At 37.9% G+C, this 22584-nt stretch overlaps 1 protein-coding gene across 1 annotated transcript; it reads right to left on the bottom strand.

Annotated features, from left to right (window-relative positions):
- Positions 1–2770: 2770 nt before the first annotated feature.
- DJ1D (Class I glutamine amidotransferase-like superfamily protein) lies at positions 2771–21920 on the bottom strand. Its single transcript, XM_089984232.1, has 5 exons — positions 21805–21920; positions 21513–21629; positions 6293–6733; positions 4958–5320; positions 2771–3317 (listed from the first exon to the last, which is right to left on the bottom strand). The coding sequence occupies exons 1-5, from the start codon at positions 21859–21861 to the stop codon at positions 3129–3131; spliced, it is 1167 nt and encodes a 388-aa protein (XP_089840358.1). The 5' UTR covers positions 21862–21920; the 3' UTR covers positions 2771–3128.
- Between the last annotated feature and the right edge of the window lie 664 nt (positions 21921–22584).

Genomic DNA, 22584 nt, shown 5'->3' with positions numbered 1-22584 from the left:
TTTTAGAATAGTGGGGATCGTTCTTTTGAGATTAAGGCAAGAGGCAGGAGCTGAAATGAATTTTCGCTTATTTCTCGGATTTAAAAAAAATTGTAGAGATAAGGATGACACCGTGCCAAGAATCAAACTGTCAGCGTCCCTGCTTAGCCGGTTTTCTTTAAATGACATATTCAGCCTTTTCTATTCATTTAATTGACTATTGTATCCTCTGTAGGCGCGGTTCTCGTTAGCGTTGGTGATTGGACCAGGATAAGGTTAGAGTCTTGGATTGGACCTGGCCCGACAGACATGAAAACCATCCGAACAAAGTTCATGAAACGGATGTGGATCTGGGTCCGACTTGGACATGCCCCGGCTGGACCAAGTTAACTGCCCTGTGGGTCTGGTAAGCTACCAACTTGGGTCAACTATATGGAAAATTCTTGTCATTTTAGAAGCTTGTAGACTGCCATTGTTGGAAGAGAAAAACAAGTCTGCATCCTCTACTTTGGTAACGTGTTTTTGAGTGATAAAAAACGAGTCTGGATCCGGTGCAATCACATGGCACTAATTTTGTGTATTAAGCACATGATAGCCCTCCATCAGGCCTTGAGCCCCACAACTGACAGGTCTGTCTCCAAGAAAGAGAGTGATCAGGTGCTTAATGCACAAATATTTGTGCAATATTCACAATAAAAAGCCCAGCAATGTGATGGAAACAAAGGTAATATAATAATTTTATATCATTTTTTGGCGTTTGTCTCCACCCACTCAAGAGTACACCCAGTTCTGACCTTAAAAATACCACCTGTGGATTTCGAACTTGTAACCTCCTGTCAACTTGGTGACATTCACAGGTCACGCATTCTTTTTATTATTTTTTAAAGGCAAGCAGGGGTTGGGAAGATCGCCACCAGTTATTATTCAACTTACCAAAGGGTTTTGAACCTGCAACGTCCCACCCCAGGGAGACGTGTACTGGGTGAGAAGGATTTGACTCATGGTTTAATACCAAGCCGGTAAAAAAACTCTCTTGGTCACGGCTCAGAGTATAACAGGTTGGACCTGGGTGGGATGTATAATTCGATGTTGCTTGTTTGAATGGGACTCCGAATTAGTTGAGGAATACCAAGCCCAAAATCTGATTAACTATTTATCCTAAGGGGGTCTTTCTTCGCGCGGGATGCTGCGGCAATCAAACGCCGGATGCAGGGTGAAACACCGTTCCAACCCTCCCCCTCCCTTTTACATTGAGAACAAGGCAGGCGACTTTAAAAAAAACGGAGGGGGTCTAACCTGACCTTCGCTCATCCCCCCTCCCTTTTTCTTTGATTAGGTTTTTTATTTTCATTAATCGTGTTTTTTTCATTGATTAGATTTTTTCTTATTGATTAGTTTTTTTTTTTAATTTAGTGTTTTTCTTTAATTTTCATTGATTATAATTTTTTTTATTATCATTGATTAGGGCTTTTGTTATTTAATTTTGTTAGAGTCTTTTATTTTATTTTCTTTGATTAGGGCTTTGAATCAAATATTTTGAATTAGAGTTGTAGATGTTTAATTTGATTAAGGTTTTTTTTTTCTTTGAATTTCTTTGATTATGGGTTTGAATCAAATTTCGTTAATTAGGGCTTTTTATACTTTTTTTTTTTTATTTACACAAAGAAAGTGCCACATGAACAGAGACCTAATTGTATTAGCTCTGGTTGTCGTACTTACGATCATTGTCCTGGCAGCTTAAAATTTTGTGGGCTTCTTATACCTAATTTGATTAGGATTTTTCTTGTATTTGTTTAGGCCAGTTTTTCTTTGATCTTCTTAATTCTTGTAATTTAAGGTTCTTTGGCTTACTTATGGTTTATTGATTATTTATCTTCTTGCATGTAGGGTTTTATGATTTATTTATGTTTTTGCATTTGCATCTAAGAATATGAATTCTTATTTTTCTCAAATTACCCCAAAATTGAATACAATCACAAGTCACTCCTGATCTAGCTAATTTAGATGGATCTCTGGTAAAAAAATATGATTGACAGGTAATCTTTTTAATCTATGTCCCATCGAATTTACAAAACAATGCTTTGGAACTGTGTTGCTTTTACCTCTCCCTTCCAAAAAAAAGCTCGAATGCTGTGCACTAAGTCCACTACTGGACTTTTGATTACCACCTTGACATCACCACTCACTCAAATTGGATGGGATTATGCTCCAGCCACTCCATTCACGGTCCATTAGGGCTTGTTTGATGCCTCGTCCAAGATTGGATATAACGAACATCACAGACAACGTATGTTCTGTAACAACTGTACTAAAGGCCAATGTTTGTTTGGACTGTACAAGAAACTGTGTGCCATGTTTCCAATGTTTGTAACAACCGACATATTTAAACTCTCCCATATTATTTTGATTTTGTATTGTGTGTACCCAAATTTAAACTCTCCATTCACGGTCCTTTAGTGCTCCATTCACGGCTCACAACTCACAATTGGATCCAGTCCATACCCTCTCGAGTCCAGCAAAAGCCGGATAGAGTGACACCCTTATGTGACCTTGCGGCAAAGGATGCCACCTGTAGGTTTCAAACTTGTGACATTCACAAGTCACTCCTAGCAGATGAGCTGCAAGTGGAGAAGAGATGACAAAATTCTGTATGAATATGAAGTCTGCCATGGATTCAGTCAAGGCCTAATTGAGTTTACTCAGTGACTCAAAGACAGTAAATCAAATGACTGGTTAATGAATTCCCGAAAATTGACAAAGTTCATGAACTTGGACACATGGAACCACAAACTGAAACACATGAACATGTTTATTAGTATTCACAGAAAGAAGTATATCACAACAAACAGATGGAGAGAAGATCGATCCTTCTAAGATCGAATAACACATCTAACTATACACAAGCTCTGCCTCTGGCAAAAACACAAACAGTATCCCATCAAGATTGGCAAATAGGAACTACATAGGATATTAAAGGATTTCAGAAATCTAAAGATATCCCATTAACAGCTATAGACATTTTGTACCAAAGAGGGCACAGACCAGAAGCTTTATTCTTACATGATGCTACTAAAACCAACATCGCATCACCGTACGTAGGAAATCACAGGTACAAACTGCGTTCAGTAGAGCACAAAGGCAGTTTCACATTAGAAGCTCACATGTATGCCCAGCAATTTCATGAACTGAGAAACGAACTCCGGATGCGCAGGCCAAGCAGCTGCTGTCACCAAATTAGAGTCCGTGAAGGCCCGGTGTATTGGATTGGGCTCCAACCAGGAAGCTCCCGCGAGCACCACATTGAGCTTTACAGCAGGGTATGCAGTGCACTTCCTTCCCTGCAATGAAGACGGCAGAATTGCCATGATAAAATTTGTCACTGATAGCTCGAGAAATGGCAATGGAAAAGGTCTGTCCGCTATTGAAATCCATATGACTCAGCTACTCAAAGAATTCAATGTTTTTAAAGTTTAGTATATATAAACACAGAATTGGGAGGAAATGTCATCTTTTGCATGGTGAAGATCGAACTCTCTGATTGATTGTGAGCAAGTTAAAAATGAGAATTTCTTATAGCTGAAGCTCCTGGCTACCCAGCAACTTGGTCTGCTCACCAGTTATGAGCATCTTAAGCAGCATGTTTGGCATGATAATGAAAGAGTAGACACTCGGAGAAATTGAGAAAAAAAAAGTGTAGATACCTTTCCAAGTGCCACAGCCTCTTTATTGAGGCATCTTCCATGGTCAGGATGGATGTCCAAAACAAAGCTATTTGCAAATAGCTCTCAAACCAGTACATTATTGTTAAATATCATACACCATCATCTTTTTTTTTTCTTTTATAAGTGATATGCCATTATGCAAGTCATACCATGCAGTGAACAAGAACTATCCAATAGATTTTAATTTTTACTCAAGCCTCAATTTACCACCGTCTGGCATGGTAACAGCACTGAAAGCCAGCTAGACAGTTAGAAAATACGTGTAGTCAAGAACTGTCCTTTTAGAAATATTTTCACATGTAAGACACAAACCTGTATTTAATGCATTTATGGAAACTATATCTCACTATTATAATCGCATAAAAAGGGTCAGAGCACAAGAAGTTCATGATCATGACGTGAGCAAAGATCACTACTGGTATAAAAGTACATTTAAAACTTTAACTCCTTCACAACAGACTTGGAGGATTTTTCTGTTCTTTTTCTTTCACTTTTCTTTGGTAGTCTTTGTGCAGTTTGTTAACTGACAAGGTTTCAAATGAAAATATAATCGTGAATAGCTTCTAAGACTCCAACCTACTTTATACATCCTTGCTGCTAGCATATGTGATGATATAGTCTGTTCTGTGATAAACCATGCTTCTTGCACAGTCTAGTTATTCTTCTACTCTGTCTTTGCACATTATGGTTGATAAGGGTTGCAGGCTTAAAGTAGCTGCATCTAGGGGTGGACATCAGGCTGAGCTTGAGCAAGTATTTTGGACCCTGGCCCAGCCTGGATGGGGCTTAGACCCAGCATGCCATGAGCCCGTTGATCATCCCAGTACAAAACAGACCAGGGCTGGGCCAGCTTCTGTCCCTGCCTGCCTAGACTGGGATCGAGCTCTGACATTGCCTGAACCGGACCACAGCCTATCAACAGGCTGGCCCATCACCCAACCCCGATCTGAAGTTTATCTCCCTAGGAGGATTTTTCATTATCATGCAGGTCATTCTGATTGCCACTAACAAAGAATGTATACCCTACAGTAGAAGCAGAAGAGGTATATTTCTTTTCAAATAAATGAGGGAGTCTGGAAGTAAGATGCACCTAAACATTCATGCAACCAATTAGAAAAATTGGCAAAGAGATGAGCAAGAAGCAGAAGACCAAAAAGGAGTGAAGTGAAATTAATAGCTATCAACATCAATAAATTGGCATAGACACAATCTGGAAAGCATAAAAGTTACATGGATTAGATAAGTAACAACAATACCTTTAGCACACCTGCAGATGATAATATTTGCTGACCATGGCAAATCGATGCAACTGGCTTACCAGCGTTCATGAATTTCTTCACCAGGTCTATTACTTTGTCATTCAGTGCAAGGTATTCAGGTGCTCTCCCTCCAGGAATCACAAGCCCATGATAGTCATCAAAGTCTACACTTTCAAAGCTAGAATTGAGCACGAAATCATGCCCTGGCTTCTCAGTGTAAGTTTGATCACCTTCAAAATCGTGGACAGCAGTCGGACACGATTCACCTGCTTTCTTTTGGGGACAGACAGTGTCTGCCCGGCAACCAAGAGCTTGGAGAGATTGAAGCGGAACCATAACCTCATAATCTTCCATAAAATCCTATAGGATGAGAACAATTATGTCATTTGAGATAATAAAAAGGTGAAGTACATGCACACAAAGATGTAAACTAAGCCAGTCAGTAGAAGCAGATGTTTTCCACAAACCAACACTAATAAAAAAATCTTAATCAGATTGACATGCTTTTGAATATTACCTAGGATGATACCTTTATGCATTATGCTTGTTGATAAAACCTATTGCAAAACAACAACTTTACACATTATGCTTGTTGCAGAAAGGTATTACCAACAATGGATTCTGGTACTTTAAGTTGCATAGTTACTGATTATTAGTAGGAGAGCAGTCATGGTCAACTGCATTGAAAATGCTCTAAAGGCTGTAAATTTACTTTATTTAGGATAGAAAGAAAAACACTTCATCACAACCATGTAAACTTTTATCCTCTTTGTTTCTTTTTCTTCCTTTCTCCCTCCAGTTACTTCACTTGCTACTGCTAGAATATAGGAAGGTGAAGAGAAAGGTATGTGAAGATATGAATATGAAAGGAAATGACAAGAAAGAAGACTATCAGGTGCAGCTGTCCTGAAAATAATGATGGGTCGCAACCTTGAGATGCAAGAGTCATGGTCCTTGAGGTGCTAGAATACCATACCTGCAGATTCTGGAGGGGTCACCGGTGGCTCAGGTAACAACTGTCCTTTCCAGATGAGGTAATTAGAGGGACAAGGGAAGAAGAAGAAAACAAGAGATTAAAGACCAAAAAGCCCTTGAAGACATACTGTCCAAATCATATCACCTACTTAAATCCTTTAGCGCATCTCATAGGCAATGAGTTAAATGCTCACACTAGAAATCAACAAATGCAACAAGAATGACCATGTTACCTTGCATATTAAGCATGTAAAACATTATAAACATACCATACATCTTCTTCACAGTTCTAGAAATACACAAAATTATATTAATTTGTAAACGATTCTTAAAGAAACAGGTTCTGGTCATGCATACCCCGCAGAGGAACAGAATATTCTTTTCTGAGTTGGATATAGTGCCACCTAATGCATTGACAAGAAGACGTATGAACTCGGGATGTCCTTTATATGTTGCTCCAGTTATGAGATTGCCATCAACAACACATTCTGACATTGACTTGGGTTCCACCCATTCAGCACCAGCAGCAATCAAAACAGGTTTTACAGCAGGGTATGCAGTGCATTTCCGCCCTTTGATCAGTCCAGCAGCTGCCAAAATCAACTGTCCATGGCAGATAGATGCAATTGGCTTTCTCGCATTGGAAAATTTTCCAACTAAACTCAGAACAGATTCATTCATGGCAAGATATTCTGGTGCCCTTCCTCCTGGGATAATTATGCCATCATATTTGCTTTCTTCAATCTCATCAAAAGTCGCTGTCAAAGTGAAATTATGACCTCTTGTTTCAGAGTATGTCTGCAGCTCAAGAAAACGGAGGAGTCAAAGAAAAGATATAAAAAGGAATTGAGAAAAACCATAAACATTCTTGCAACCAACCAAAGAAAATATATATTATCATTCCATGCCAGTGGTGATACCAACTGTTTGTACTTAAATGAGGGGATGCTTTTATCAATCCATCACTACAACCAATAATGAATAACTAAGGATGTACAAGGGATTTTGGTCATACGGATTTTTGAGGTTAAGCGCTATACAACATCTTCTAGACACTTCCCAAGGATACAGTAACTGATTTTTTTTCTCCGTATCTGCTCTGCCAGGTGTGTCATGTATAATGCATATATATAATCCATCCGAAAAACATTGCTGGAGACTAGTAATTGAACCAAGCAGCAGAAACCCCAACTTAATTGGTAACCAGTTGAAAAGACTACCATGGGGTTTCTGAATTCAACAGCTATACAAAGCAGAACCACTATCGACATCATAAATTCAAACTGAACAAAAAGGGTGTTGGATGTAAGAAAAGATGAGGAATTAATTCAAAGGAGAAAACAATTTGGGGACCACTCCTTTATGGAGTACTTTTGGACTTTGATGACGTGGAATAGTCCCATATTGAAGAATCTCAAAAAGGTTGTGGGGTTTATAACTTACATGGAGATTCTATCATTTGTTCCAAAGAACAAGGGGATGGGATGGTTACCACACACACACGCATGCGCCCGGCCGCCACGGCCATATCCATTATTTAAGTCCAATGTTCTTTTTGTCCCGCATTAATTGTTTTATTTTTAATTCTTTGGATTAAATAAAGAGGATCGTTCCGTTACAGAGTCGCGTCTGTTCGGAATGAGTGACTCATCAAAGTCTCGTTACAGAGTTACGTCTATTCGTAATGGGCAACTCACCTAGAGTCACGTTTGTTCGAACGATTCTCTTCCACGTCTTTTCAGAGACTATAAAACGTGGTTAGAGGGGTTCAAAGAGACGAACAATCCTACAGTGAATGTTCCCCCTTCTTCTCTCTTTGCTTTCCTGTAAACGGGAGTTCTGCAACATTTGTTCACAAAGGTTATTTTCGAAGGGCGATCTACTATGAGAGTGCACCGATCCAGATCACTGAGGCTATTGTATCCTGAGGGAAGGACGCTAGACCCTTCTTGCACCGTATGTGGGGGCGAATCTTCTCTAAAGAGAGTATTTTTATACGCCTTAGCCTATTGCAAAATATTAACATGTTTTCAGTGTTGTTCTTATTCTGCTCTTTGCATATGTTTGATCTGTTGTTCTTGTCTGGATTTTGGTTTAAAACAAAACATGACATGCTTGAACCCTGTTACGGTTTGAATCAATTGTTTTACATGCATATCATGTTGTATTGTAATCTGATTTGCATTATGATACTGATTTTTAATCCAACAGTCTTAAAGAAGATTCTAAGCATGTCGATGTCATCTAGTTTTATACTGAAAGTAGACATGTCCGGTATGCCTGAAAAGTTTGTCGGTCAGAATTTCAAATGCTAGCAACAACGCATGAAAATCTGGTTCACGACTATAGGCTTGATTTCTGTTCTGGAGTTCGAATGCCCTACGATTTCTGATATTGATCCTGATCCCGCCACTGTTACTGCAGTTGTAGAGTGAAAAGAGAAGGATAGTATATGTCGTGGTTGCATTCTGTTGGCTCTGTCCAACACTTTGTTCGACGTATACAGTTCCTCTACCACTGCTAAAGTCCTATAGGATCAACTTGATAAAAAGTACAATAACGAATACCAAGGTCTTGAAAAGTACTTTGTTGCCAAGTTTCTAAAGTATCAGATGGTTGAGGGCAAGTCGGTCACTGAACAGACACATGACTTTCTGCTATTGCTTCATAGTTTGGCTGAGGCAGATATGAAACTTCCTGAGAAGTTACAAGGCATGACCACCGTGGAAAATTTTCTAAGTCTTGGGTAGACTTTGGCATGTCTCTCAAAGACCGTAGAAGAAATATTTTTCTGGATGATCTAATGGTAGCCATAGCTATTGAGGAAAAGCATAGAAGTCAGAAATAAGTTGTGATGCCAACTGAACAGCCTAAAATTAATATGATGATCGGATCATTTAAAGGCAAGGGCCAAAAAGCTAAACCTGCAATGAAAAACCAATTCAAACCCAAGGAATGTCCTTCCAAAAAGGCCAAAGCTCATGGGACCACATATGGTACTCCTCAAGTCAAGATGGTGACTGAGGACTGTGGGACCAGCGTTGGGTATGTTTCTATTAACCCTCAAATCTATCATATTTATGACTCAACTGAGTGGCTGGTTGACATTGGGGCTAATGTGCACGTTTGTACTGATAAGTCTGTCTTTGTCTATTACCAGGTTGTTGCAGGTAGATCCGTGACTATGGGCAACTCCACGACTATAAAGGTGTTGGGGATTGGACGCGTGGACCTTAAGTTTCCTTCAGGATGAATTTTATCTCTACACAGAGTGCACCATGTGCCTGTAGTTAGAAGAAATATTTTAAGTGGTTCATGTCTAGTTAAAGAGGGTTATGAATTTAACTTTAAATGTAATAAAGTTGTAATTTTACATTCTACAACATTTATTGGCAAGGGGTATTTAGATGATGGTTTGTTTAAACTTCGTGTGTTGAACATGTTTGTAGTAATAAATTAGAGAATGATATTCTTTTTTATTCATTGTCTAATGTTGCTCACAATATAGAATCATCTGATTTGTGGCATAATAGATTGAGTCATGTGAATTTCAATTCTGTAAAACGCATGATGAACTTGAAGATGATTCCTAAACATTCTATAGATAAAACTAAAAAGTGTGAAATTTGTGTGCAAGCAAAACAATATAGGAAACCATTCCATACGATTGTTAGAGATTCTGAAAAATTGGATTTGGTGCACACAGATATCTGTGAGTTTAATGGAGTATTAACTAGAAATCATAAAAAGTACTTTATCACTTTTATAGATGATACACTAAATATTGTTATGTGTATCTGCTTAAATCAAAAGATGAAGCCTTTGATAAGTTTCTTATTTTTAAGAATGAAGCAGAAACACAAACTGGTAAAAAATTTAAAAGATTGAGGTCTAATAGAAGAGGAGAATATACGTCTAACAAACTTGATGAATATTGCAAATCCGTTGGCATAGTTCATGAGTTTACCGCTCCATATTCTTCGCAATTTAATGGAATTACAAAAAGAAAGAATAGAACCCTAACTAGTATGATAAATGCACTACTTGAGAGTTCTGGATTACCTACCTGTATGTGGGGGGATGTTCTAAATATAGCTTACCATATTCTGAATAGAGTTCCCTAGAAGCATAAGGATAGTAACTCATTTGAACTTTAAGGAAATAGAAAATCTAGCTTAAAATACCTCAAAGTGTGGGGGTGCCTTGCATAGGTACTTGTCTAGAACACAATAAGAAGAAGCTGGGTCCTAAAACTATAGATGTTGTCTTTTGAGGTTATGTAAAGAACAACTATGCCTATAAGTTCTTAGTAATTAAGTCAGAGATATCTGGCATAGATGTAAACTCTATTGTTGAGCTTCGAGAAGCTACATTCTTTAAGAGTGTATTTCCGAAAGTTGGTGTACCTCAGAATCTTTCTTCTTTAGATGTACCTTCAACTTCTGCTTCCATAATGATATTTCTTTTGATTCATTGTTTAATGTTGATATAATATAGAATCATCTGATTGGTGGCATAATAGATTGGGTAATGTGAATTTTAATTCTATAAAATGCATGATGAACTTGAAGATGATTCATGAACATTCTATAGATAAAACTAAAAAATGTGAAATTTATGTGCAAGCAAAACAATATAAGAAACCATTCCATACGATTGTTAGAGATTCTGAAATATTGGATTTGGTGCACACAGATATTTGTGAGTTTAATGAAGTGTTAACTAGAAATCATAAAAAGTATTTTATCACTTTTATAGATGATTGCACTAAATATTGTTACGTGTATCTACTAAAATCAAAACATAAAGCTTTTGATATGTTTCTTATTTTTAAGAATGAAGCAAAAACACAAACTGGTAAAAAACTTAAAAGATTGAGGTCTAATAGAGGAGGAGAATATACGTCTAACAAATTAGATGAATATTGTCAATCCGTTGGTATAGTTCATGAGTTTACCGCTCCATATTCTCCTCAATCTACCGGGATTGCAGAAAGAAAGAATAGAAGCCTAAAATTACCGCTCCACATGATAAATGCTTGAGAGTTCTTGATTACTTACCTATATGTGAAGAGATGCTCTGAATACAGCTTGTTATATTCTGAATAGAGTTCCCCATAAGCATAAGGATAGTAGCTCATTTGAACTCTGAAAAAATAAGAAATCTAGCCTAAAATACCTCAAAGTGTAGGAGTATCTTGCAAAGGTACTTGTCCCAAAGCACAACACGAAGAAGTTGGGTCTTAAAACCGTAGATGTTGTCTTTTTGGATTATGTAGAAAAGAGCAATGCATATAAGTTCTTAGTAATTAATTCTGAAATATCTGGCACATATGTAAACTCTATTGTTGGGCTTTGAGAAGCTACATTTTTTTAGGATGTATTTTTCATGAAGTTGGTGTACCTCAAAATCTTTCTTCTTTAAATGTACCTTCAACTTCTAGTTTCATTCCCGAACATATGGAAATGATGACAGATGTGGGGGTTGAGTCATCTTGTTTTCACTATTGACCAAATGAGACCGAAGAAGTGGTTGAACCAAGAAGGAGCAAGAGACAACGGATTACCAAGGATTTGGGAAGTGATTATATCACTTACCTTATCGAGGATGATCCTCTCACTTTCCGAGATACAATGGCTTCACCTGAAGCAAGGCATTGGAAAGAAGCCATAAAGAGTGAAATGGAATTCATTGTCTCTAATGACACTTGAGAACTGGTTGACTTCTCTCGTGATAGCTCTACTATTGGGTGCAAATGGATCTTTAAGAAGAAGTTAAAATCAGATAGATCCATTGATAAGTACAAGGCTAGACTGGTTGCCAAGGGGTTCAAACAAAAGGAATGAATAGATTATTTTGACACTTCTCCGGTTACATGAATGACCACAATTAGGGTGTTTGTTGCACTGACTTCCATTTATGATCTCTGGGTCCATCAAATGGACGTGAAGACCGTCTTTTTGCATGGCGATATTGAAGAAAAGATCTATATAGATCAAATTTATGGTTTTGTAGCTCCTGGTAAAGAAAATAAAGTTTGTAGACTTGTTAAGTCATTATATGGACTAAAACAAGCTCCTAAACCATGGCATGAGAAATTTGATAAAGTTATTTTATCATTTAGCTTTGTTGTCAATGAATCTGATAAATGTATTTATTGCAAAGTTAAAAATGATGCATGTATCATTTTATATCTGTATATAGATGGCATCCTATTGTTTGGTTCCAATATGAGAATTGTGAATGAGACGAAATTGTTTCTTAATAATAAATTTGATATGAAGGATATGAGTATTGCAAATGTGATCTTAGGCTTAACGATTACTCATTCAACTGATGGAATAACTATTTCTCAATCTCATTATGTTGAGAAAGTACTTGAGAAATTTGGCTATAATAAAGGAAGATCTGTAGCAACTCCGTATGACCCTTCTACTCCTCTTTATAAGAATACGACTGGTGTTCATGTGTCTCAATTAAGGTATTCACAGATTATTGAAAGTTTGATGTATCTTGCAAATTGCACGAGACCGAATATAGCATTCTCTGTGACAAAATTAAGTAGATACACAAGTTGTCTAAATCGCACTCATTGGAAGGCATTGGACAAGGTACTTAGGTACCTAAAAAGAACTATTTTCTTGAGTTTGCATTATAAGAGATTTTCTGTCACACTTGAGGGATATAGTGATGGGAGCTGGATAGCCATGAACTCTGAAAGTTATGGCGTAACAGGGCATGTATTTACCTTAGCTAGCGACACAATCGCCTGGAGGTCAGTAAAGCAAATCATCTTGTCACAGTCTACTTTTGAGGTTGAACTTTGTGATTTAGATATCACAAGAATGAAAGCTGAATGGTTAAAGGGACTTCTAGAAGAACTTCTTTTAATGAGCAAACCAATTCCTGTGATATCTGTGCATTGTGATAATATGACCACAATTGCAAAGATTAAAAGCACAAAATACAATAAAAAATAAAGAAGACACATCCAAGTCAGAATAAAATCTGTAAGGGAACTGGTGTCTCAGCTAGTGGTTGTTGTGGACTATGTTGGATCCAAAGAGAACACAGCTGATCCATTAACGAAAGGACTAGATAATTCATTAGTCCTAAAATCCAGAGAGGGGATGAGACTGAAACTCATCAGTAGTTCATATACAGTGGCAACCCAACTTATCTGAGTGGAGATCACACAAAGTAGGTTCAATGTGGTAATAAAAGTTGTAGGGTGAACTGGATAGCACATTTTTAATGTGATACTATGTATCTGTGTCTTTTTTCCTGATTACTCTGAAAAGGTAATGTAGCTGTAAGTAAAGGAAGAGTGAAAACTCTGAATGGGTTCAAAGTCTTCTAGGTGAGATGTTAGCAGTGCATCTCTAAAGAAGCCCAACTATGTGAGTGTGATTGTGTGGCCGCAGTTTAAGGAATTGGGTCATTCCTGAAATTACTCATGAAACAGGATTCGGGCGCATGGCCCGTAACGCATCGCCCCTAAATATTACAACCAGAACCTTTATCATGTTGTTGCTAATGGATACTTTTACACCAAATGTTTAAGTTAAAGACTTTAGTTCACTTCGCTCCTGTGGGAGTAAAGTTAGTCAACTGAGGTAGTGGTTAAAACCGAAAGGTACCATTACTGAAAGCATGATATGTTCTGCTGCAGATTACTCCATCTTGTATCTTTGTTTTCTCCTGTTTTCATTCTTTGAATTTGTAGGGGAATGTTGAATGTAAGAAGAGATGAGGAATTAATTCAAAGGAGAAAACAATTTGGGGATCACTCCTTTATGGAGTACTTTTGGACTTTAATGATGTGGAATAGTCTCATATTGAAGAATCTCAAAAAGGTTGTGGGGTTTATAACCTACATGGAGCTTCTATCACTTGTTCCAAAGAACAAGGAGATGGGATGGTTACCACACACGCGCACACACGTCTGCCCCATCGTTCCGTACCGAGTCGAGCCGAACCGAGCTCAGGCTCGGGTTCGGATTCGGATTCGGATTCGGATTCGGGTTCGGGTTCGGGTTCGGGTAATTGGCCTTTTAGGGCCATATCCATTATCAAAGTCCAATGTTTTTTTTGTCCCGCATTAATTGTTTTATTTTTAATTCTTTGGATTAAATAAAGGGGATCATTTCGTTACATAGTCACGTCTGTTCAGAACGGTTGACTCATCAGAGTCCCGTTACAGAGTTACATCTATTCGTAACAGGCAACTCATCTAGAGTCATGTCTGTTCGAACGGTTCTCTTCCACGTCTTTTCAGAGACTATAAAACGTAGTTAGAGGGGTTCAAAGAGACGAACAATCCTACAGTGAATGTTCTTCCTTCTTCTCTCTTTACTTTCCTGTAAACGGGAGTTCTGCAACATTTGTTCACAAAGGTTGTTTTCGAAGGGCGATCTACTATCGGAGTGTACCGATCCAGATCGATGAGGCTATTGTATCCGAGGGAAAGGACGCTGGACCTTTCTTACACCGTATGTGGGGGTTAATCTTCTTTAAGAGGAGTATTTTTATACGCCTTAACCTATTACAGAAGGTTAACATGTTTTCAGTGTTGTTCTTATTCTGTTCATTGTAGATGTTTTTATGTAATGCAAACCATTATGCAAATCTGATGAGGCACCTGTTCCGAACAGATGCAACGCTATAATGGAACGATCCCTTTATTTAATCCAAAGAATTAAAAATAAAACAATTAATGTAGGACAAAAAAAACATTGGACTTACATAATGGATATGGCTCTAAAGGGCCAATTATCCGAACCCGAACCTGAGCCTGAGCCGAGTCTGGCACGACGCTGCGCGACGGGCGCGCACGCGTGCGAGTGTGGTAACCATCCCATCCCCTTGTTCTTTTAAACAAGTGATAGAATCTTCATGTAGGTTATAAACCCCACAACCTTTTTGAGATTCTTCAATATGGGACTATTCCACGTCATCAAAGTCCAAAAGTACTCCATAAAGGAGTGGTCCCCAAATTGTTTTCTCCTTTGAATTAATTCCTGATCTCTTCTTACATCCAACATTCCCCCACAAATTCAAAGAATGAAAACAGGAGAAAACAAAGATGCAAGATGGAGTAATCTTCAGCAGAACATATCATGCTTTCAGTAATGGTACCTTTCGGTTTTAACCACTACCTCAGTTGACTAACTTTACTCCCACAAGAGCGAAGTGAACTAAAGTCTTTAACTTAAACATTTGGTGTAAAAGTATCCATTAGCAACAACATGATAAAGGTTCTGGTTGTAATCTTTAGGGGCGATGCGTTATTGGCCATGCGCCCGAATCCTGTTTCATGAGTAATTTCAGGAATAACCCAATTCCTTAAACTGCGGTCACACAATCACACTCATATAGTTGGGCTTCTCTAGAGATGCACTGTTAACATCTCACCTAGAAGACTTTGAACCCATTCAGAGTTTTCACTCTTCCTTTACTTACAGCTACATTACCTTTTCAGAGTAATCAGGAAAAAAGACATGGATACATAGTATCACATTAAAAATGTGCTATCCAGTTCACCCTACAACTTTTATTACCACATTGAACCTACTTTGTGTGATCTCCACTCAGATAGGTTGGGTTGCCACTGTATATGAACTACTGATGAGTTTCAGTCTCATCCCCTCTCTGGATTTTAGGACTAATGAATTATCTAGTCCTTTCGTTAATGGATCAGTTGTGTTCTCTTTGGATCCAACATAGTCCACAACAACCACTAGCTGAGACACCAGTTCCCTTACAGATTTTATTCTGACTTCGATGTGTCTTCTTTATTTTTTATTGTATTTTGTGCTTTTAATCTTTGCAATTGTGGTCATATTATCACAATGCACAGATATCACAGGAATTGGTTTGCTCATTAAAAGAAGTTCTTCTAGAAGTCCCTTTAACCATTCAGCTTTCATTCTTGTGATATCTAAATCACAAAGTTCAACCTCAAAAGTAGACTGTGACAAGATGATTTGCTTTACTGACCTCCAGGCGATTGTGTCGCTAGCTAAGGTAAATACATGCCCTGTTACGCCATAACTTTCAGAGTTCATGGTTATCCAGCTCCCATCACTATATCCCTCAAGTGTGACAGAAAATCTCTTGTAATGCAAACTCAAGAAAATAGTTCTTTTTAGGTACCTAAGTACCTTGTCCAATGCCTTCCAATGAGTGCGATTTAGACAACTTGTGTATCTACTTAATTTTGTCACAGAAAATGCTATATTCAGTCTCGTGCAATTTGCAAGATACATCAAACTTTCAATAATTTGTGAATACCTTAATTAAGACACATGAACACCAGTCGTATTCTTATAAAGAGGAGTAGAAGGGTCATACGGAGTTGCTACAGATCTTCCTTTATTATAGCCAAATTTCTCAAGTACTTTCTCAACATAATGAGATTGAGAAATAGTTATTCCATCAGTTGAACGAGTCAGCTTTAAGCCTAAGATCACATTTACAATACCCATATCCTTCATATCAAATTTACCACTAAGAAACGACTTCGTCTCATTCACAATTCTCATATTGAAACCAAACAATAGAATGTCATCTACATACAGGCATAAAATGATACATGCATCACTTTTAACTTTGCAATAAACACATTTATCAGATTCATTGACAATAAAGTCAAAAGATAAAATAACTTTAGCAAATTTCTCGTGCCATTATTTAGGGGTTAGTTTTAGTCCATATAATAACTTAACAAGTGTATAAAATTTATTTTCATCACCAGGAGCCACAAAACCTTCAGGTTGATCCATATAGATCTCTTATTCAAGATCGCCATGCAAAAAGGCAGTCTTCACGTCCAATTGATGAATCGAGAGATCATAAATAGAAGTCAGTGCAATAAGCACCCTAATTATGGTCATCCGTGTAACCGGAGAATAGGTGTCAAAATAATTTATTCTTCCTTTTGTTTGAACCTCTTGGCAACCAGTCTAGCCTTGTACTTATCAATGAATCCATCTGGTTTTAACTTCTTCTTAAAGATCCATTCGCACGTAATAGTAGAGCTACCACGAGGGAGGTCAACCAGTTCTCAAGTGCTATTAGAGACGATGCAGTCAATTTCACTCTTTATGACTTCTTTTCAATGTCTTGCTTCAGATGAAGCCATTACATCTCGGAAAGTGGGACGATCATCGTCGATAAGGTAAGTGATATAATCATTTTTCAAATCCTTGGTAATTTGTGGTCTCTTGCATCTTCTTGGTTCAACCACTTCCTCAGACTCATTTGGTCAAGAGTGAGAACAAGATGGCTCAACCCTCGCATCTGTCATCATTTCCACATGTTCGGGAATGGAACTAGAAGTTGAAGGTAAATCTAAAGAAGAAAGATTATGAGGTACACCAACTTTCATGAAAAATACATCCTCAAATAATGTAGCTTCTCGAAGCTCAACAATAGAGTTTATATCTATGCCAAATATCTCAGACTTAATTACTAAGAACTTATAGGCATAGCTCTTCTCTACATAACCTCAGAAGACAGCATCTACGGTTTTAGGACCCAACTTCTTCCTGTTGTGCTCTAGAACTAGTACCTTTGCAAGGCACACCCACAATTTGAGGTATTTTAAGCTAGATTTCTTATTTCTCTAGAGTTCAAATGGGCTACTATCCTTATGCTTCTGGGGAACTCTATTCAGAATATGACAAGCCGTATATAGAGCATCTCCCCATATATAGATAGGTAATCTAGAACTCCCAAGTAGAGAATTTATCATGTCAGTTAGGGTTCTATTCTTTCTTTCTGCAATCCCATTAGATTGAGGAGAATATGGAGCGGTAAACTCATGAACTATGCCAACGGATTTGCAATATTCATCAAGTTTGTTAGACGTATATTCTCCTCCTCTATCAGACCTCAATCTTTTAAGTTTTCTACAAGTTTGTGTTTCTGCTTCATTCTTAAAAATAAGAAACTTATCAAAAGCTTCATCTTTTGATTTAAGCAAATACACATAAGTATATTTAGTGCAATCATCTATAAAAGTGATAAAGTACTTTTTATGATTTCTAGTTAACACTCTATTAAACTCATAGATATTTGTGGAAACCAAATCCAATATTTCAGAATCTCAAACAATCGTATGGAATGGTTTCCTACATTGTTTTCCTACACAAATTTCACATTTTTTAGTTTTATCTATGAAATGTTCAGGAATCATCTTCAAGTTCATCATGCGTTTTACAGAATTGAAATTCACATGACCTAATCTATTATGCCACAAATTAGATGATTCTATATTGTAAGCAACATTAAACAATGAATCAAAAGAAATATCATTCTCTAATTTATTACTGCAAACATGCTCAACATGAAGTTTAAACAAACCATCATCTAAATACCCATTGCCAATAAATGTTGTAGAATGTAAAATAACAACTTTATTACATTTAAAGTTAAATTCATAATCCTCCCTACCTAGACACGTACCACTTAAAATATTTCTTCTAACTACAGGCACATGGTGTACTCTGTGTAGAGATAGAACTCGTCCTTAAAGAAACTTCAGGTTCATGCGTCCAATCCCCAACACCTTTGCAGTCGTAGAGTTGCCCATAGTTACAGATCTACCTGCAGCAACCTGATAATAGCCAAAGACAGACTTATCAGCACAAACGTGCACATTAGCCCCAGTGTCAACCAGCCACTCAGTTGGCTCATAAACATGATAGATTTGAGGGTTAACAGAAACATACCCAGCGCTGGTCCCAACATCCTCAGTCACCATCTTGACTTGAGGAGTACCATCTGTGGTCCCATGAGCTTTGGCCTTTTTGGAAGGACATAAATTGGGTTTGAATTGGTTTTTCATTGCAGGTTTAGCTTTTTGGCCTTGCCTTTAAATGATCTGGTCATCATATTAACTTTAGGTTATTCAGTTGACATCACAACTTGTTTTTTACTCTTATGCTCTTCCTCAATGGCTATGGCTACCATTAGATCATCCAGAGAAATATTTTCTCTACGGTGCTTGAGAGACATGCCAAAGTCTACTCAAGACTTAGAAAATTTTTCCACGATGGTCATGACTTAAAACTTCTCAGGAAGTTTCATATCTGCCTCAGCCAAACTATGAAGCAATAGCAGAAAGTCATGTGCCTGTTCAGTTACCGATTTGCCCTCAACCATCTGATACTTCAGAAACTTGGCAACAGAGCATTTTTCAAGACCTTGGTCTTCGGTATTGTACTTTTTGTCAAGTTGATCCCATGGAGCTTTAGCAGTGGTAGAAGAGGAACTGTATACGTCACAAAAAGTGTTGGACAGAGCCAACAGAATGCAACTACGACATATATTATCCTTCTTTTTCCACTCTACAGCCGCAGTAACAGTGGCGGGATAAGGATCAGTATCAGAAACCGTAGGGCATTCGAACTATAGAAAAAAAATCAAGCCTATAGTCGTGAACCAGATTTTCATGCGTTTTTGCCAGCGCTTGAAATTCTAACCGACTAACTTTTCAGGCATACTGGACATGTCTACTTTCAGTATAAAACTAGATGAAATCGACATGCTTAGAATCTTCTATAAGACTGTTGGATTAAAAAACAGTATCATAATGCAAATCAGATTACAATACAACATGATATGTATATAAAACAATTGATTCAAACCATAACAAGGTTCAAGCATGTCATGTTCTGTTTTAAACCAAAATTCAGACGAGGACAATAGATCAAACATATGTAAAGAACAGAATAAGAACAACAATAAAAACATGTTAATATCCTGCAATAGGCTAAGACGTATAAAAATACTTGAGAAGATTCGCCTCCACATACGATGCAAGAAGGGTCTAGTGTCCTTCCCCGAGAATACAATAGCCTCAGCGATATGGATCGGTGCACTCCGATAGTAGATCGCCCTTCGAAAACAACCTCTGTAAACAAATGTTGCAAAACTCCCATTTACAGGAAAGCAAAGAGAGAAGAAGGGAGAACATTCACTGTAGAATTGTTCGTCTCTTTGAACCCCTTTAACCACGTTTTATATTCTCTGAAAAGACGTGGAAGAGAACCGTTCAAATAGACGCGACTCTAGATGAGTTGCCCATTACGAATAGACGTAACTCGGTAACAGGACTCTGATGAGTCACTGGTTTCGAACAGACGTGACGTTATAACAAAACGATCATCTTTATTTAATCCAAAGAGTTAAAAATAAAACAATTAATGCGGGACAAAAAGAACATTAGACTTAGATAATGGATATGGACCTAAAGAGCCAATTACCCGAACTCAAACCCGACACGGCGCGGCGTAACCATCCCATCCCCTTGTTCTTTCGAACAAGTGATAGAATCTCCATGTAGGTTATAAACCCCACAACCTTTTTAAGATTCTTCAATATGAGACTATTCCACATCATCAAAGTCCAAAAGTACTCCGTAAAGGAATAGTCCCCAAATTGTTTTCTCCTTTGAATTAATTCATCATCTCTTCTTACATCCAACACCTAATTCACCTTAACTTCCCACCGATTCCCAGCAAGTCGATTTCTAAACCCATCTACCTAACAAAGATCATTTCAGCTTGCCATGTTCAAAATATAGTGCAAGCACAATTCCCATGAACATGTGCACATTTGGACTCGTTCAGTTGTAAGCAGATCATGCTATGAAAGAAAAAAAAATTCTCAAAAGCATAACATCACCTGTAGCCCAAAAATGAGTGAGTAAAATTAGCATCTAACCAATACGTTTAATCACGGGGCAGCTATTTTGTTACTTTCTTAGGTACATCACCGCAAACCAAATCATTTCTCTCATCTTTCCAATGAATTTGAGATCAAATTCCCTTTTACATTCAAGGAATCCAAAATTGTCAAGGAAATCCTCCAGGAAATCAAACATAAATTCGAATGTCAAATAGTGTTGTGGCCACCTGGAACCGTCCGTTATGATGGTACCCGCAAGGATACTAATGATTTCAACTAACTTCTCAACAACAGTCACTGCCTCGCGAATTCAAGAATCATGAAACAACAATAACTGAATTTCTCCGAGAACGGTGATTCTCAAACAACACCAGAAATATCTAACCATGAATACTATATGCAACTAGCGAGAGAAAGTACAAATTAAATAAACAATGAACAGTCTTTACAGTTAAAAGACCGCCCATGGATGCATGCATTCCTAACAACATACAAATCAGAGAGGCAGAGACCAATACAAACGTCTCGAAACTCGATCACAAACCATAATACACATAGACGAATTGCCATTGAATTGTATATGTTTGTCTTGATGGAGGCGGTTGCATGAGATCTGGTGTAGTTGGGGTTTCTTTTTTTTTATAGATTTGTTACTCGAAGAAACCACATCTGGGGTCGAAGACCTGTTCGCGCTGGTTCAGCCTGCCATACCTGAGGTTTATGTGATTGTTCCTAACAAGTATTTGTTGAATTTTCTATGAGACTCACATAGAGGCGAAGTGCTTTCGCTATTCTTGGTTTTCCCCCAACAACACACACATGCACGCATGCACATATGAAGAACACAAGAAATAAATTGATGGGCAACCGAGCAAACGATGACCTGATGGCCAAATAATTGATGAACGGCCGTCGGGCATTTGTCGCCCTTCTTCTTCCCCGGACAGACGGCGTCGACGGAGACCCCGTATGCCAGTAATGCTTGAAACGGCACCATCACCTTCAACATTGAAAAGAAAGTAAGAAACACAAGCGGCAAAGAGAAAAAAAATATTGTATTAAGAATGAAGAGAAGAGAAAAACAGAGGCAATGAATTCAAGAAGACATGATTTGTGAAAGAAGAAAAAATTCACCAGAAAACAACCGAAATCCCACAAAATAGAGACAAACCAACCTCGTAATCCTCCATGAAATCTCCGCAGAGAATTAGAACGGATTTCTGGGTCGCCATTCTCTCTCTCTCTCTCTCTCTCTCTCTCTCTCTCTCTCTCTCTCTAGCTTGAGCTAGTCCTTCACAGTGGGAGAGGTTGGTGAAAATATTTGTAGGATGACCTCCGGAGAAATACCACTTGATAATTAGGAATTTTCTAAAATGCCACTCTTGCTGATTTTTTCTCTTAATGGGTTGGATCTTGACATGTGTTCAACTCCATAAGACCCGACTACTGACAACTGGGTTACTGGGGACAGTGTGTATGAGTGGGCGTCGAGTTGGATACTTGATGGGGCTTGGATATCCGGTCGAGAAGACCCAGAAGTGGACCCAAGGTTGAATATTGACACAGTGCAGGTTCACTGGATCGGGTTTGCGACAAGGATCTTATTCCTGTAAAGCTGATACTGTTATAGATAGCTTGTGCACAATATAAAGCCCTGATAGCAAATAAGTTAAGACCTGATGGGATGGGTTTGAGCAAAACCACCCAAAACTCAAAGGGAAAGAAGGTGGGCCATATGAGCCAAGGAGGAAGAAGATGATGGTCTGCAATTCAGGTTTAGGGGCACAAATTCCTAAGCAAAAATAATTTGCTTAGGGTTTTTGTTATCTTTTATATCAAAAACTCAAGTTTTCGCTATTTTTAAATTAAAAATTAAAAATAAAAAATATTGTTAGGCGTTTTTTTAGGAGGGTTTTAGCAATTATTTTGCAAAATCGTGGATGAGGCTAATATGG

This window comes from Nuphar pumila, chromosome 13 (assembly GCF_984573655.1).
Source record: "Nuphar pumila chromosome 13, dmNupPumi1.hap1.1, whole genome shotgun sequence".
Classification (NCBI taxonomy): domain Eukaryota; kingdom Viridiplantae; phylum Streptophyta; class Magnoliopsida; order Nymphaeales; family Nymphaeaceae; genus Nuphar; species Nuphar pumila.
The sequence above is the reverse complement of the archived record's forward strand: the minus strand, read 5'-3'. Positions and strand labels throughout refer to the sequence as shown.